We start from the raw sequence: 16,933 nt of genomic DNA, 5'->3' as shown, positions 1-16,933 counted from the left end.
GTTTCCTATTTTATTCTGATGACTTTAGACTTTACAGAAGAAAAAGTGATATTCCTATGAACTGAAATCATTATTGTTAGATCTTGTCTAGCTAGTGAATGAAGTCACTTTAATCCAATGTGTAGCACACCTTAAATAAACTGGAAACCTGCTGGTTAGAACATGACATTAATGACGTTAATGACCTTTGTACAAACTTCAGTTAGTTTTCTTTTGTGTCCTTTCATACATTATGCTCAGTTAACCTCAGTGTACCAACCCCCAAGACAGATATGGAAGGAAAAATGAAAACGCTTGAGGTGCACAAAGTTCATCCTGGTCTGATGATTGCCTTCCGTTTATGGCATAAGGCTGCTAACTGAGCATGAATGTGCATGGCATGTGTCAGGCTTTAGTGAATGCTCAATGCATTCTGCCATGAAATGTCTTTGTATCCAGCCATTGTTTACAGCACATGACCTGGAATGCATGCACCATTAGCTTCATTCTCACTGGTAAGAGTAAGGCCTGGGGTACGAGAATACACAGTGATAAAGCATTATATTATTATTGCCTGCAAATCAGACACTAGATTTACAGAGCTGCTTAGCTATTTTAAAGCAGCTTCTCTTGATTGTGCTGAGAATCCGTTGTGCTGACATCTGTTAAGTGTAAACTCTATACCTCTTGGTTGTTTTTGTATGTAAATCTATATATATATATATATACACTTGTTTATTGTACAGCGCTTTGGAAAATATTTTGTTGTGCAACAGAAGCCATCCATGTAACACAGCACTGATACCAGTACCAATTCCTAAAATTTTTGCAATTTTTCTTAAATTCTTGGACTACTAAATGTACAATTGCCCAAATCAGTATAAACATATTGTTTTTAAATAAAACTTCAGAAATGTCTATAATGTTAATATACAAGGCATATTGACCTATAGTGTTATTACATTTATCTAATATAAGTTTTCACACTGAGATTAATCATGATTTAACATGAGATTACATGAAATTTATTTTGAGCCTTACTAGGCAAATAATGGGACTTAATTATGTTAAGCTCACAATTATGGTGTTGAAATACAGGGGAACAGTACTGCTCAGTCCAAAATAAATAGACTTTACAGAGTCAATATGACCTGCCCACACAACAAAGAAAAAAGTAAACAATAAATAGTCTATCACTGTTTAAAAAAACAATATATATATATATATATATATATATATATATATATATATATAATCATATATCCATCACCCCCTTAAAAAAATGAAATGATACTAGAACTACTGAAGGTTCTGAAGGGTGCTGGTACCACACTTGCTTATATAAGTAGATATTGGACTTAGGAGAGGACTTACAATTCACCACAAGTGTATAGGTTCTTCTATGACTGACTGAAAACAGGCAAATTTCTCTTCTCTCTGGAGCAATAGACCTGGTGCAGCTATGGTACAATGGTCTTGTTTAAAAATGTAATATCTTGTAAATATATATTTTTTTCTGTTGTGTTAACCTATATGATACAAGGTACATGGATAACTTATCTGATGATTTATATGTTGGCTTTCTTATTCCCTGAGGCCATGATATTTGAATCCCAATAATCCATTGTCCTTGCAAAGGCTTTTATGACACTGAAAAGAACTATTTTTTCCATCCACATTTGTGGTTTTTCAGATCCTAATGCATTCCTAAACACATTTATTACTGGCAGGATGGTGGATGAAACAGCTTTGTGTGCTGACTAAACAAATCAGTTTCAGAGCCTCCGCCTTCTGTCTACATCCTGATACACACGTGAGGTGATGTCAGAGGGTATTGTACACTGATTCATAATTTTCAAGCTGAGGCACATTTTTAATTAAACTGATACTGTTGTTAAAACAAATGCTGATTTTCTATGACAGGGCGTGCCATAATATTTAGTGCTGTGCATGAATACAAGTTTTTTAAAAGCATATTTTTATTTCTGTTCCTCATTTTGTTGTTTCTAAAATACATACATACAGTACATATCCTTCTACATAGAATTATATTTCACATCTCCATCTATTAAATACTTTATCGATAATCATTCATCACAGAGCCATAGCCTTAAGTGGCCTGGATCTGGAACATCTCATTGGAAGTTTGCAAAATGGATTATATTTATTGCTGGTGATAGGCACAAAGTTAATCTGGGTTTCAGTGACTGGGATTGCTAAGAGTGTGAGTTCACTCACAGCACTGTATTTAGGTCCGAAGCCACCCTAGGCACTGCACCTAGCTATGTCCCCTAGCTTGTGAAAGTCTGGTGAGCCCTCAACCCCCAGCTCCTCCGCCTGCTGCCCTAGGCGCGGCCCAGTTCACTAACTCAGAAAATGTATGTATGTATATCTTTATTTATAAACAGCTACTTATGTACACAGCGCTGTACAGTAAAATAGATTAATACAAACAGGGGGTTATTAAGATAATAGATACAGTAAATACAAAGTATACCAATAAATACAAATAAATACAAGGCACAGTTGCAATAATTAAGAGTTAGAGACACAAGAGGATGGAGATCACTACCCCATAGAGCTTACAATCTAGAAGGGAGAGTAGCTTACACACACAAATAGGAGAATATAAGTGCTGTAGGTCACAGTGAGTGACACTGCAATATAAGTGCTAGTTCCCAGATCAGGTGCTGTGCGAGTGCTCCAAGAGGTAGTCTTTAAGTTTAGTTTTAAAACGACTGAGGTAGTAAAAACAAAAAAGTTCTTGATTGTACAATATATTCACTTATAGTGTAAATATGTAAGTGTCCCACACTGGAGAATGCAATTTGGAGCAGAACATTTCATATAAAGTTGAGGGGCGATTTATTAAATATCAGTAAAATTTACCATTTTGTCACATGATTACATTACCAGTACTTTTGACTCGATTTCTGTGTTGGAAAAATATAAGTGGAGATAATGAGAACAGCAAGTAAAAGGATAATGTAGATTTGGGTAGTATGGGTTCCATTATCCAGAAACCCATTATCCAGAAAGTTCCAAATTACAGAAAGGCCATCTCCCATAGACTCCATTATAAGCAAATAATTCTAATTTTTAAAAATGATTTCCTTTTTCTCTGTAATAATAAAACAGTTCCTTGTACTTGATCCCAACTAAGGTATAATTAATCCTTACTGGAGGCAAAACAAGCCTATTGGGTTTATTCAGTATTTAAATGATTTTTAACAGACTTAAGTTATGGAGATCCAAATTACGGAAAGATCCCTTATCCTGAAAACCCCAGGTCCCGAGCATGGATAAAAGGTCCCATACTTATACTAAACGAGTACACCCTGACTTTCTGATATCAAAAGACTGCAAATGTGTCTGTTCTTTACCACTGTGGCTCCCATTTCCAAGCAAGCTTGATTGGGAGACTATCCAACAATTAACCCTTCTCCCCAGAGGGATATCTTTTGAAAAGACCCAACTCAGAACATATAATGGTTGAAACACCACTGATAGAGCTACCTGGCTGGTGAGCAATGGCTAACTTCTATTCCCTTAAAGAAGACGGAGAGAGAGTTGCAGTGTACAAACAAAATTTCAGTTTGTATGTTTTAATTTTTCTATCCTATACTTAGCTCTCTGTAACAGTTACAAAGAATAAATGTTACCAGGGGTGGGCAAAGCTAACTGGGTGCCCTGCGCAACCCGGCCTGCCACCTTGCCCCTGGGGGTGCCATTCAATGGTGGGGGCATTTGTTTAGTCAGGCAGAAGAGGTACCTGCCTAGTGCCCCCCCAATTGTTGCCCCCTAGGTAGGTGCCACTGCTGCCTACCTCTAGTTCAGGCCCTGAATATTACAAATACCTTTAAACCATTAAAATGTTTTAATTAGTGTAAACTGGAATATTGGTTTGAATAAAAATTTCTTTCAAACAATGTTTCTGGGTGGAGTTCTCCTTTTATGGATCATTTTACCACCTTTATATATTTACCACAGCACAGGACAAGGATGTTCACTCTTTTTTATTTATTTATTGATAATTAAGGCTATTACCAGTTTACTTCTCATGAAGAGACACATAAAAAAGCCAGCATTGTCGATAATCTCTTGCTCTACATCAAAACTTCGTATACCTCCCTTTATCATGGTAGAAGTGGAGAAATTTTGTAACTTCAAAATCAATTATAATAAATGAGAAATATAACAAATGAGAATCCTTACATGTCACCCTTCCCTAACAGTAAGGGCATTGGCACACGGGGAGATTCGCAGGCGACTAATCTCCCCGCAATGCCATCCCACCGGCTAGAATACCGGTGGTATGGCATACACGTCGCTGCGATGTCCCGACGTCGCCCGAAGTTGTCTTGGGAGGAAACTTCGGCCAACTGCGGGACATCGCAGTGACACGTATGCCATCTGAGGGGCAATTTACATTCTAGCCGGTGGGATGGAATTGTGGGGAGATTAGTCACCCGCGACAATAAAGATTTGTTGCGTGGTGACTAATCCCGCCGTGTACCACTGCCCTAAAATTACAGCAACAAAAATTAATGTGTGGCACTTGGAAGGTGTCAAGATGTCCATACACCAGCAAATGTTTTGCATGTTTTCCAAAGCTACCAAAGATTCCTGGTAAACCCACAAACGGACTTGTCCCCAAAAAATGACCAGTTAGTCTTGGTCAATACTGTTAAGATTCAAATATCTTACTAAAACTCCAACAATCTCATCTCCTATCTCCAACAGCTTGTATGCTAAATAAATTAAAAATAACAAGGTTCACTGAGGTACACCACATAACTGGATAAAGATGCTTGGCTCCATATGATATTTAAAAACAAAGTAAGGCTTACTTTGGCTTTACTTTGTTTTCAACTACATATGGAGCCAATTAAGCACTTTTAAAGCATCTTTATCCACTGTTGCAGTGTGCTACAGTGAACCTTGTTCTTTGGATATACTATATAACCGTGGCAGGATGGGTCCGTTCACTGGTCAGCACCCCACCTTCAAGAAGGAATTTCACACAGGTTGAGGTCTCCATTCTTAAGTGGAAACAAATTAAAACAATCACTTTTGTAAATTAAAGCCCAATAGGTTCACTGGAGACTCTGCATATAGAACAATTTGAAAAAGTAGGCTGGGCCTCCATTTTGTAAGAAGTTATAACTGTGCCTCAGTTTTGAACCAGCAACTAGTTTGTTGGCTCCCAGCACAGAACATGGGTTGATATAGAACAAAGTCTCATATATTCTTGAATAAGGGCTCTGTCATGGTTTTCCCCTTCCCGATGACAACCTACAATATCTTTATCCATTATTCTTAATGGAAAAATAGGGAAAAATATTTCCCTAAAATCACATAGGGTTACCACCTTTTTGAAAAATCGGTCCAGCAGGGCAGGACCATGAGCGGGAAGGCATTGACATAAATGAGAGGGTGGTGACATCACAGGACACTCAAAGGGGGAGGAGCCAAGGTCAGCAAGAACTTAAAAATATTTGATTTAATGAGTGTCAGAGCAAAAAAAAGGGGTGGGTTGGAGGCGGTCCAGGGTGGATTGAAAGTTTTACAAATTTACCAGCAAAGACATTTCTGGTAAATTTGTTATACCTGCCCTGGCCTTGGCTGGTATTTTAAACACTATCCATACATAGCTTGTGCACATAGTTTAAAAGTACATTTCATTGTATTAATTACAGTACAAGTAAATGTATTTTCTTAAAGTTTAGGAGTAAACACAAAGCTACACATTTACAGAAATACAGTTCTACTGGTAAGACAGGAAAAGTGTGCAGCAGATGAAATCAAAATGGGGGTGGGGATGTTAACATCTAATCCATAGTTATTCTGGGATTACCTTTTTTTTTTTTTCTAAATCAACAGAATAGAGGCATTATCTCTTTAGTTGCACATTAATGCAGTCAACAATTTATGATATTTATGGCATGTGCAAGAAGAGATCCTGCTATATGCACTCTACCTACACCCTTATGATGGAACCACAGCAATTACATTGACATAAACACCTTTAAAGTGATCCCTTTTCTACATTCATTCAGTGTAGATTTGACTAATAGCAGCCATTTCTCCTGATGACTAGATATTATTTATTCATTGTCTATTCATTAGCTATGATATTTTCTCAACCTCAAGCTCAAACCTAAGATCACAGATCACAATATATCTGCCAGAGACTTACTGAAGCAATTGCTTCTTCATTACTGTCAAGAAAAGTACTTTTCTTGGAAAAGTTTTCAGTGAGGAATTAGTCTATTTGCTTCTTAAAGGCTGCGATCAGTCCATTCGGCTAAAGCAGTTGTCATCACTCAGTAGAAACAGATTTGATCCATCAGTAAGTATAGAAGTACTTGAAAATTATAATGCAACATGTTGCTCCCCAACCCCTTGGAAGTTGCTCCCAGTGGCCTCAAAGCAGGTGGTTATTTTAAAATTCCTGGCTTGGAAGCAAGTTTTGGTTGCATAAAAAAACAGGTGTGCTGCCAAACAGAGCCTCCTGTAGTCTGCCAGTTCACATAAGGGCTAAAATATGTGGTAAGCCCAGGTCAATTTTTATGCTTGTGTTGCTCCCCAACTCTTTTTTTTTTACATTTGAATATGACTCACGGGTAAAAAAATTTGGGGACCTCTCTTATAATGAAACTAATAGGTGATCAAGATGAACAAAACCAGGAAGTTACAGATACTGATATTGGGCTCTGAAGCACTACTAAAAATAAATGTGGCTAAGGGTAATTTAATACTTGTTTTGTGTAATGTATATAATAACAGCATATTAAAAATGTAGAATATGACCATATGTCATATTCATAGATTATTGTGCCAGCATAAATTATCCCTTTATAAAAAGGGAATTAAATGATTTTATTACAGGAATGGCAATTCAGAGGATGGGCTTTAAGCAGGCAGGATGGATGGGTTGTTATTTAACTGTGACTCCTGCCTTGCATTTTATGGGCCTTTGCACTGCAGCTTGGATCTGACTGACTCAGGAAGAAAATGTATCTAGTAATGTTTTATGGGGAATAGTTAGTCAGGCCAAAGAGCTGCATGCAACTGATAAATGAAATTTATATCCAATCAAAGCTGTGTCACACTATGAAGTGGCATTAGCCAGTATTTTTTCCTGCTTGCCAGGAAATGCAAGTTTTCCAATGGTCATATGACCTTGTGCATGAGTGCATACATTTAGTTTTATATTATTGAGATAATTGATATGTAACAGTACAGAAATAATAAGAAACCTAGTGCCCTGCTGTTGGGAAACACAGACATTTTGTTATCTGGATTACTATAGCAGGGGCAATAATAGAAGTAGAAAAAAGGGGTAAGCATAAGTGCTAAAGGAAAAAAAACAAAAAACTGTATATTTAAGGGTATGATATACAGGAAGATTTCAATATTTTTATTATTGTATTATTACAAGAAAGTTTGATCTCTTATGTAAAAGAAATGCTACAGCAGGGGTAGGGAACCTATGGCTCAGGAGCCAGATATGGCTCTTTTGATGGCTGCATCTGGCTCGCTGCCAAATCTTTAATAAAAAAAATAATGGGGGGCGTGGCCTTACAACACGTCTTCTGTCTATTACAGATAATGTAATATTAGCCTTACAACACGTCTTCTATCCACCGAGCGCAGGCCACGCCCTCCTCCGCATCGCATCCGGCATCCTTGGCACCCACCCTACCTTGCCCCACAGCAGCCAAACATATTGTATGGCTCTCACGGAATTACATTTTAAAATATGTGGTGTTTATGGCTCTCTCGGCCAAAAAGGTTCCCGCCCCCTGTGCTACAGTATAAGTGACTTAAAATGGCCATACACGGGCCGATCTCATCTGCCGACATCAGTCCTTTAGACTGTTTTGGCTTATTTGTCTGAGTATGGGCAACACCGAGGGCCTCCCCGACCAACATCTGGCCTGAAATCGGCCAAATCTCAATCAGGCAGGTTTGATTTTTCTATCGGGCCGCACCAGCTCGTTGAAGCAGTCCCCGAATCGTCAGTGCCTATTCCCGCCGTTTTAGTGTGATTGTTTAGCCACCCGTAACAGAGATCAGTGTTTAGCATGACAAATTATTATTGTGTTCTGAATTGATCTCCATTTCTTTGGGAGCACGCCCAAAAGCAAACAAGAGATTGGTTAACTCTATGTTGTTGCATGGTAAACACTGCAATGCATTTCAAAACAAAATACTCTATGACCTTTGTGACCATACATGAGCTGGCTAACTTGGGCCAAATGATCTGATTAGCCAGATTTGACTCAATACAAGGGGCCATAAGCCATGAACACTCCAAGCATATTTTTCTATGACTTTTTCGATGCTTGCGCAACTTTTTCAAAACTTGTGCGACTTTTTTGTACTTTTGCGCAAAAAAAACGGAAAGTTGCAAGTGGTATTTTAATTGTTTTTTTTTTTCTTTCTTTACAGTTTTTGGTATGAAGCCTTTCCAAGTGATATCAGTGTGCTGACCTTGTATGTACAGGTAAGAGCCAAGGCATTTGTCTATAAAGAGTACTTTGATTGCTAAGATGAGCTGATAGTTTTAAACCTTATAATAGTATTGTTACTAGATAGTGCTGAGATACTGATGTCATGTATGTCCAGGTAACCTAACCTCCCTTCTTGCCCCTTTCTTCACCTACCCTTCTAACTCCCTCTATCCCCTCCAGATCACAGCTCTGTAAAAGGGTGTACACATCAAACATAACTACAAAAACTGACGATACAGCAGGTAAAGAGGACTCTGCTCAATAGAGCTAATATCTAATTGCACCAAAATTGTGGTTTCTAGAATACCCATAATATAACTAGAGCATATACATTTTCTATAGTGACAAAGCTAATCCTACCACCTGCATTTTATATATCATAAAAGCCTCTAAACTGAACGCTACTTTCCTATATTCCTACAGTTCAGTATCTTAAAAATTAAAAATTGATAAATATTTCTTTCTACTTCAAACTCAAACCTGAGGGAATTACATATCTAAATAATCAGCCATTCAGTATGTGGTTTTATATTAATCTGCTTTGAAATGGATGATTTGGCTATGGCAACCTTTCAATAATTTTATTATAATAATGTTTGTTTATATAGTGGCGACATTTTCCATGGCACTTTACAACGACCATACACCATTCACATTGGTCCTTCTCCCGGCGGAGTTCACAATCTATGGTCCCATATTCGATTTCACACACACTATGGGCAATTATATCATTGCCAATAAATCTTTCTGTATGCCCAGGGGTGTGGGAGGAAACTGAAGTACCCAGAGACTTAAAATTTACTTTTTTACTTGCTTTATACACATTGCTACTGGCCTATACCACATTATAGTTAATGGAAACAAGATGAGCAGCTTGACCCATACATTTTTATAAATCAAGCCCCCTTTGAGCCATTTCTCATTTAGTTTTATGGGCTATTTGAAGATATACTTTACATTTACATTTGCAAAATAATAAATAGTCAAAAGGTGTGATGTTTAGCTTAGCTTGTATAGTAAACCATTTATTAAAATGTATATGTATTTTAACTGATTTAAGTACAAAGACACAATTCTCTCTTATGAACACATTATACATCACAAGCAGGAACTGAGGTAGAATTGTCAGTCATGGTTAGAGTACTAGAGATCATACATACCCAATAGGGTAATTAACAGGGATTTCTATAAGGTTTCTGCTTTCTTTCTCATTTTTCTCTCTTTATCTTAATTGGCTTGCTGGGTCATGTATTCTTTTGTGAAACCCATACAGTGTTGAAACTGAACTGGATACAGGCAGTCACTGCAGGTGCATAATAATTACTTAAATGGATAGCTTTGCATGATGCGAATATTCAGATATCTGTCTGGCAAATTCGACTTGTTTACAAAACTGACTTTTTTTATCTACATCTTTACTTAATCAATCAGTTTCTTGGATTCCAATAAGAGAGAAATGTGTAGAATTTTCTCAGAATGCACAACAAGAGTTTTAGATACCTGCTTAAAATGTCATTTGCAGCTCCAGAAGTGTCCTTAAAGCACTGCACAAGCATATTCTGTATTAAATTATGGGATTCATCTCATTATAACGAATGTTAGACTAATTTCTGCTTGTTGTTTTGGTATGCTCTGGGTCTCTTTCACATTATATCATGAAGAATCAACCTAAAGTTAAGAATATAAAGTCCTAACTTTGGTCTTAAAACTTTCTCCTGTCCAGGAAACATTGCTTGCTTTGTTAATAGCATTTTGAGAGTCAGTCACAGAATAATGTGCAGCAGAAAATAAAAGCTCATGTAGCAAGAGGCAACTCCTAAAGCAATTAGAATAAGAATCTGTGAACCCTACTCCTGTTAGAGCAGTCTGTTGATGATATATGCATAGGGCTTTGCCTTTTATGACAGCAATAAGGAAGAGAAAAAACACACGCAAGAAGAAATAAAATATATAGATATCTTGCCACTTATACATGTCTTTTGAGTCATTTTACTCCTGTAAGCAGTAAAAATCACACATTTTACCATTGTGATGATTTTTAATTAACCAGACATCTTTTTAACTCAGTGCAAAATATTACCACATAGTGATACACAGTTTCTTAATTAAATGATCACTTACCTGAGTGTAACTACTAAATGTACTTTCCTAAATAGTCACACTGACACTCATACACAATTTGATGCTAGCAATGTGAGTTTTTAAAAGTGAATGAAATTTAAAATCGCTGGGGGGTACCCAGGGCTGGTGCTTAGTGATAAGAGTCACAGGGTGGTAACATTTGGTAAAGTGATTTAGACTTTACTTCTCCTTTAAAAGCCTGTTGATGCAATGTGCTCTCCTGTCTGACACACCGAAGCCACTGTCCAGCTATTGAGTTCTCTATCAAAAGAAACACAGGATTTCTTGTCTTTTTTGTAAACATGTTCTTAAGGTATTTGACTTCCTCTCTCAGAAAAATCCTTCATTCCCAGAGTCTGCGCAGTTCTCTCCCCTCTCCTGCTCCCCCCACCCATAAGAATTCATAAAACTCACGCCCCCCACCTTTAGGAATGTGTCATCTGAGCTATAACTGCTAGACTGCAAGCAGGAAGCTATGAAGACCAAGCTAAATGGCAGTTGCTGTTCAAACAAACAGAGAAAGCTTCTAGGGCTCTTTACTCAGGTATGGTAATGCTTTCTGCAGAATAAATATAGCATTATAGCTTGCACTAATGTGGCGAATCTATTGGCAGTAAAATGCCAAAATGACTTTCCTTCTCCTTTAAAACTGCCATATCACCTGTAATGGAATTATAATAGGACTTGTCTGCTACTGCTGTTGCAGACATATTTTACACCCCCCCCAAAAAAAACTCATACATTTTGAGACCAAAAACCAGCAGGCGGTTTCCAGTAAAGTCTGTGGGAGGTGGCATGGATGCTTTCATGCATGGTTTCCACATGCAGTGAATCTGTTTGAGTCTTGTCCACTGCAATAGGCTAATAAATATACTAATTTGCTCTGTTATAGAAAAAAATGGCACCAACAGAGTGAGTTTTGAATACCTGATAAACTAAATGCAAGATCAGATTAATTAAGAATTAATACAAGAGAAAAAAATAAAGGAACAGTATACACCCCTTTTTAACATTAGCTAAAGGAATAGGGCTTTTGCCAATCATACTCTAATTTTTTATAGAATATTAAGCCATACTCTATCACTATACAGTATACACTATCACTTTCTGATCCTGACAATCTAAAGAAGCTGATGAAACTAACTACCATTCTACTGAGAAGCTCCTTATAATTAGCTGCACAAAGGCTGCTGCTTAGGTAAGGAAGAGTTTTGAGACATGGTGAATTTTGTTTCATTCCTTTCTTTTGCAGTTTTGAAAAAAGTAGTTAAAAAAATACTTCCAACTAAAAGATTCTAAAATAATCAACAATGTAAGTAATGTAAGTAATGTAATTGTAAGCATCCCTCAGTTACTAATTGCTAAACTCTTAGTCCCAGGGTAACACTTCTTCTGTGAAGAGTCAGTTGACTCAGGGTAACTGGGTAATTTCAACATTTGGGCCTTGCAAGAAAATAAAAAACTTGTACCAGTTCTGTACTGCCAAATTTAAGAAGCCCATTTTCTAACATTCATATTCACGAATATTTGATTTTAGTGCTAAAATCGTGGATTATTACATGAAAACTTGAAAAATTCATGATTTATTTACAATCTAAAAGCCATGTAGAAGTCAATGGGAGTAGTCCTGGGCAAATTTTAACAATTTTGGTTTTAGAGGTTTTCAAGTATTTTTGTTTGTAAGCACACAAAAATTCTTACAAAAATGAAAAATTCAAGGTTTTCATTCCACATTGTAATTTATTCATTTTCATGGTTTGATCTTTTAATAAATGACTAGACATGTGTGGCTTTAGTGGAAATTCGTTTTTGCATGGTTTAAAAAACTTTTAAACCAACATCAGAATGTTGATAAATGGGCCTCCCAGTTTCTAAATGAATCTAAATCGGGTAAGTAGAGGAATATTGCAACATAACCTGCTGAAAACCACCCTGGCTGGTGTATTTTCCCCAAAAGAGACTTAATTGCCTGGCGTAAAAGGTAGGCAACTAAGAGTACTCAGAGGGCCTAACTTTTATTATTATTTAAACCCTTAATAACACATTTTAGGTTTTAACATTAACAAGCTATTGTGCTTCTATATACCTGTGGTAATCACATCTAGTACAGTCACCCCTTCTTTATTCTCCCCAACCTCTATTAATAACTTCTGGGTGTCTTTATTGACTGCAAAAATACATGTTTATATATGAGAATCCCCTCGACAAAGGACTGTATTCCGAAACGTTGGGGTTTTCTCAATCCACAAATGTCTGCTTTTTCTGTATATTGCATTTTGTCCAACTGGTGGTATGTATATTATGCATTGTAATTGTATTTACTGTTTTGCAAATATTTTCCATATAAAGAGCATTATATGTTAAACATACCATTTGCTGCCTTTTTGTGGTTAGTAGATGTGCATTGAGTAATTGATTGATTTGCAAAAATATATGTACCCAGTCTGTCTAGAATTTTCAAGCCCCACTGAGATCAATACATTTCTCTGCGCTTGAAGCCGTGATGGTGATTGAAACAGGTTATTAAAGGCACAGTTATTTAACTGAGGCAGCTCCAGGTGTCAACAGGTATGATATTACCCCAGAGTTAGCAATTCTTCAGAACAATGAGCCAGTCTGTGGGTCATTATATAGTAGTGCTGCATGTCCATCCTACTTGTCTTTCTTAGTGATCCATAAGTGAATTAAACTAGCACCTATGCATTGCTGTAGAAAGACACAAAGGGTTGCCCTTTTTCTCCCCTAAGGGGATTGCAGTGAGACAGGTATATTTAGGTGGATGGAAATGTACAGTATCTCCAAACCAAGCATAATAAGCTTTCATAAAGGCAGTTTTTGGCCCACGATAAATATAAAAACATTAGTTTTGAAGGTGAGGCAAACAGATACACAGCACAGTATAATATGAAATTGTATACATATGTATTTGTGTGCCAATATTGCATACTTCCCAACATTTGAAAAATGAAAAGAGGGACAAAAAGATTTGACCCGCGCAGTGCAGCAATTTTTTTTGTCCACGCCCACCTTTGTGGCCACGCTCCAATTAACACACCCCATTTTTTTCTAAAAATAGTCCTTTTATATAGTTGAAATGATTAGATCAGACGCAAATGTGCTATACACTCATACTGTACTACCTAAGGAAAACAATATAGCAACTCCTACATATAAAATACAAATATAGAGAGAAGACAGTCAGTTATAAGTGAGCTATAACTATGTACCAGATTTGCCCCCCATACACAGTGCCCCCAATGGCCCAATAGACAGTACCCCCCATACATAGTGCCCCCCAATACACAGTACCCCAATACACAGTGCCCTTCATACACAGTGCCCCCCAATACACAGTACCGTTCATACACAGTGCCCTTCATACACAGTGCCCCCCAATACACAGTACCCTTCATACAATGCACCCCAATACACAGTGCACCCCCAATACACAGTGCCCCCAATACACAGGGCCCCCCAATACACAGTACCCTTCATACAGTGCCCCCCAATACACAATGCCCCCAATACACAGTGCCCTTCATACACAGTACCAATACACTGTGCCCCCCATACACAGTGCCCCCCAATACACAGTACCCCCCATACATAGTACCCCCATACACAGAGCCCCCCATACACAGTACCCTTCATACACAAAGACCCCCAATACACAGAGCCACCCCCCAATACATGCTCCTACTTCTTCTGCGCTTCCTCTCCTTATGCGGCTCCATGTGCGGCGGTGCCAGGCCCTTTTATAAGGTTGCGCCCCGTGTGTATGTGTGACGTCAGTACGCACGGGGCGCAACCGCGCAAAGCGGGACAGTTGGGGCGTATGATATTGTATTTTTTGGACATTAAAATATTAAAATATTAATATTTGTTTTGCTCAGTAAAAGGAATCCTGATAAAGCTATAAAGATTTCCCCTGGTGTTCTAAAAAGGACACTAGCAGAAATTCTAAAAGGGGTTACCTTTCGCAAGTAATAGCACACTTGAAAAATTAAAATACCGCCTGCAGCACATCAACCACCGGTACAGTTTGTGTATTTAAACCTCACCTGTTTTAGGGAGCAGACCTCATGACAAAACTTTTACTCATAGTTTGCTCTTTTTTGTTTCTTTTTTTTTTTGTATTTCAACAAGACTTTATTGAAGTTGCATAATAATCGTTACAATTACATTTATAATAATTCTTGCATACTAGGATAATTGCAAATATAGATCAAATTATAGTAGTACAAAAAAAAGAAGGTAGAAAGAGAAGAAGGGAAACTGAGAGCAAGAATCTTGTATAGCACAAGGAAGTGGTTGGAAGAGCCATGGACTACCTATGGAGGAAAAAGAAGGGAAGCCATGTGTGGGACAGACAGAGAGAGATGAAGAAAAGAAAGAAAAAAGAGAAAGCTAAAAGAAAAAGGAAGCCTGAGGCTGGAGCTGGCTGGCACATATATGGTAAGTGGTAGACGTCTCATAGGGGTACAATTGTAATGTTCTTTTTTGTTTCTTTTTATCCATTTATTTGTTCTACTAAAAGAAGACATTTAGAAAAAAATATATATTTTTTAATTACTAATTTTGCTAATTTTTTCTAATGTGTGTGTTTAGTGTAAGGCAAAATAACCTTTCCTAAAATGACAATTAATACAAACTTAGGCCAATGTCACCTGGCGCTGATTCTCGTCCTGCAGACAAATTCAGGCCAAGAATCAGCCCCTCTGCTGGCATCAACCAGCCTGCGCCTGGGCCAATGCAGTAGCTCAGGGTTCGGGCACATGAGAAGGCTGATACAAGCATAGGGGCTGACTCTCGGCCTGCAGTTATCAGCCTCATATGGCACTAGCCTAAGGCCTACTGCTTGAAGCCTGTGTGTTCCAGCTGGTTAGACGTAAAATAATTGCATCAGAGACCTTTGTGTACAAATAAGCTGTGTGCAGGATACCTGTACAAACATATTCACAGCTGAATGAACATGCATTGCAGTTGCTAAAAAAAACAACACTTTCAGTTTTTATTGTTTTCTAGTGAGGAGATTTCAGAACAGGTAGGCCTTTCAAGCAGGTATTCATAGGAGAGATGCTGGCCACTTGGTGGCAGCAGAAAACAGTATGGAAAAAATAAAAAAAAACTTTTAAAGGTGAAATTCTCCCAAACAATGAAAGAAATGAAAGCTTGCAGAGGGTGCAAACCCAAAATCACAGCCAACCAGCTCCCATTTGGGTTCAAAGAAAATGGTGAAAAAAGAAGAAGAATATTTTAAGCAATATACTATGTTTTCGTACTCTTCTTTAAATGTTATGCCAAATAAATTAAATACTAACTATTCTACATATAAACAGGGTACATTTCCCCTGAAAAATATGTATAAGACTATTATATACAAGGAGTAGATGAATTCCAGTTAAAGAATCTTATGATTTGTCACATGCTGAGATGTCAAAACCAGTTCATTTATAGATTTTCTTTTCCTCTTTGCTTTTTTTTCATTGTGAAAATATGAGTGTTATGAAAGTTTTATTTCAAGTGCAAAAATACTGAGATTTTGAGGGCAGAACACGCCGAGGCAGGAAATGGCTGCACATTAGGCTAGCTCAATGCATAGCACCAGCTAAAACCTACCAACAACTAACAACAGAGTTCATAACCTCACCAGTTGGAACCTAAGGCTAACAGAGAATCCACGAGGTTGGGCAGAAGCGAGTTAAGGATCCAATGCTATCACTGTTCCTTACCCACAAAACCCTGCACCACGATGACGCTGAAATGCAAGATAGCGCCAATGACACATCTAGCACTTCAAACTCACCCAGCCACACAGCAGATCCGGCAATAGAGACAGCAAGAGATTGATGCAGTCAAGGGAATTCCAGCAATAATTAGGGCCTCTGGTCCCAAGAAAAGAGCAGAAATATATAAAAACATCCAATTGTCAATACAGCACACAGTTGCGGACACTAAGGGCCATTTTATTGTTGTATCTGTAACTCTGTGTAACACCCCTATAACTCTCATAAATGTCTACCAACCAAACAATAGACCCTTACACACTCTTAGAAGGATACTAGCAAAAACTGACATTGAAAAGTCACAGTATAGGTTAGGTCCCATACAGCAACATACACAAAAAGTCTGAGATCAAACCTCCCAACAATTCTGCACACTAATGGGGGCCAACTACCTACAGGATGTCTGGCAGGTTCAGCACCCCAACAGCATACCTCCCAACTGGACAGTCCCCGTTTTAAAAGGTCAGTCCGCAGTCCCGGATTCTTATTGAAAAGTACCTCATTTCCCTTTGATCTCCTGCACTGAAT

At 37.8% G+C, this 16,933-nt stretch overlaps 1 protein-coding gene across 2 annotated transcripts in view; it reads left to right on the top strand.

Moving 5' to 3' along the window:
* Positions 1-16,933, top strand: part of arhgap32 (Rho GTPase activating protein 32) — a 312,512-nt gene that overhangs the window by 113,165 nt on the left and 182,414 nt on the right. For both annotated transcript variants that reach the window (XM_012967128.2, XM_018095929.2), the window contains exon 3: positions 8,437-8,491. In XM_012967128.2, coding sequence (XP_012822582.2) covers positions 8,484-8,491 — 8 coding nt within the window. In that variant the 5' untranslated portion in view covers positions 8,437-8,483. The remainder of the gene's footprint in view (positions 1-8,436; positions 8,492-16,933) is intronic.

Source organism: Xenopus tropicalis, chromosome 7, assembly GCF_000004195.4.
Source record: "Xenopus tropicalis strain Nigerian chromosome 7, UCB_Xtro_10.0, whole genome shotgun sequence".
Taxonomy (NCBI): domain Eukaryota; kingdom Metazoa; phylum Chordata; class Amphibia; order Anura; family Pipidae; genus Xenopus; species Xenopus tropicalis.
Note: the sequence above shows the minus strand (reverse complement) of the source record. Positions and strands in the feature narration are given on the sequence as shown.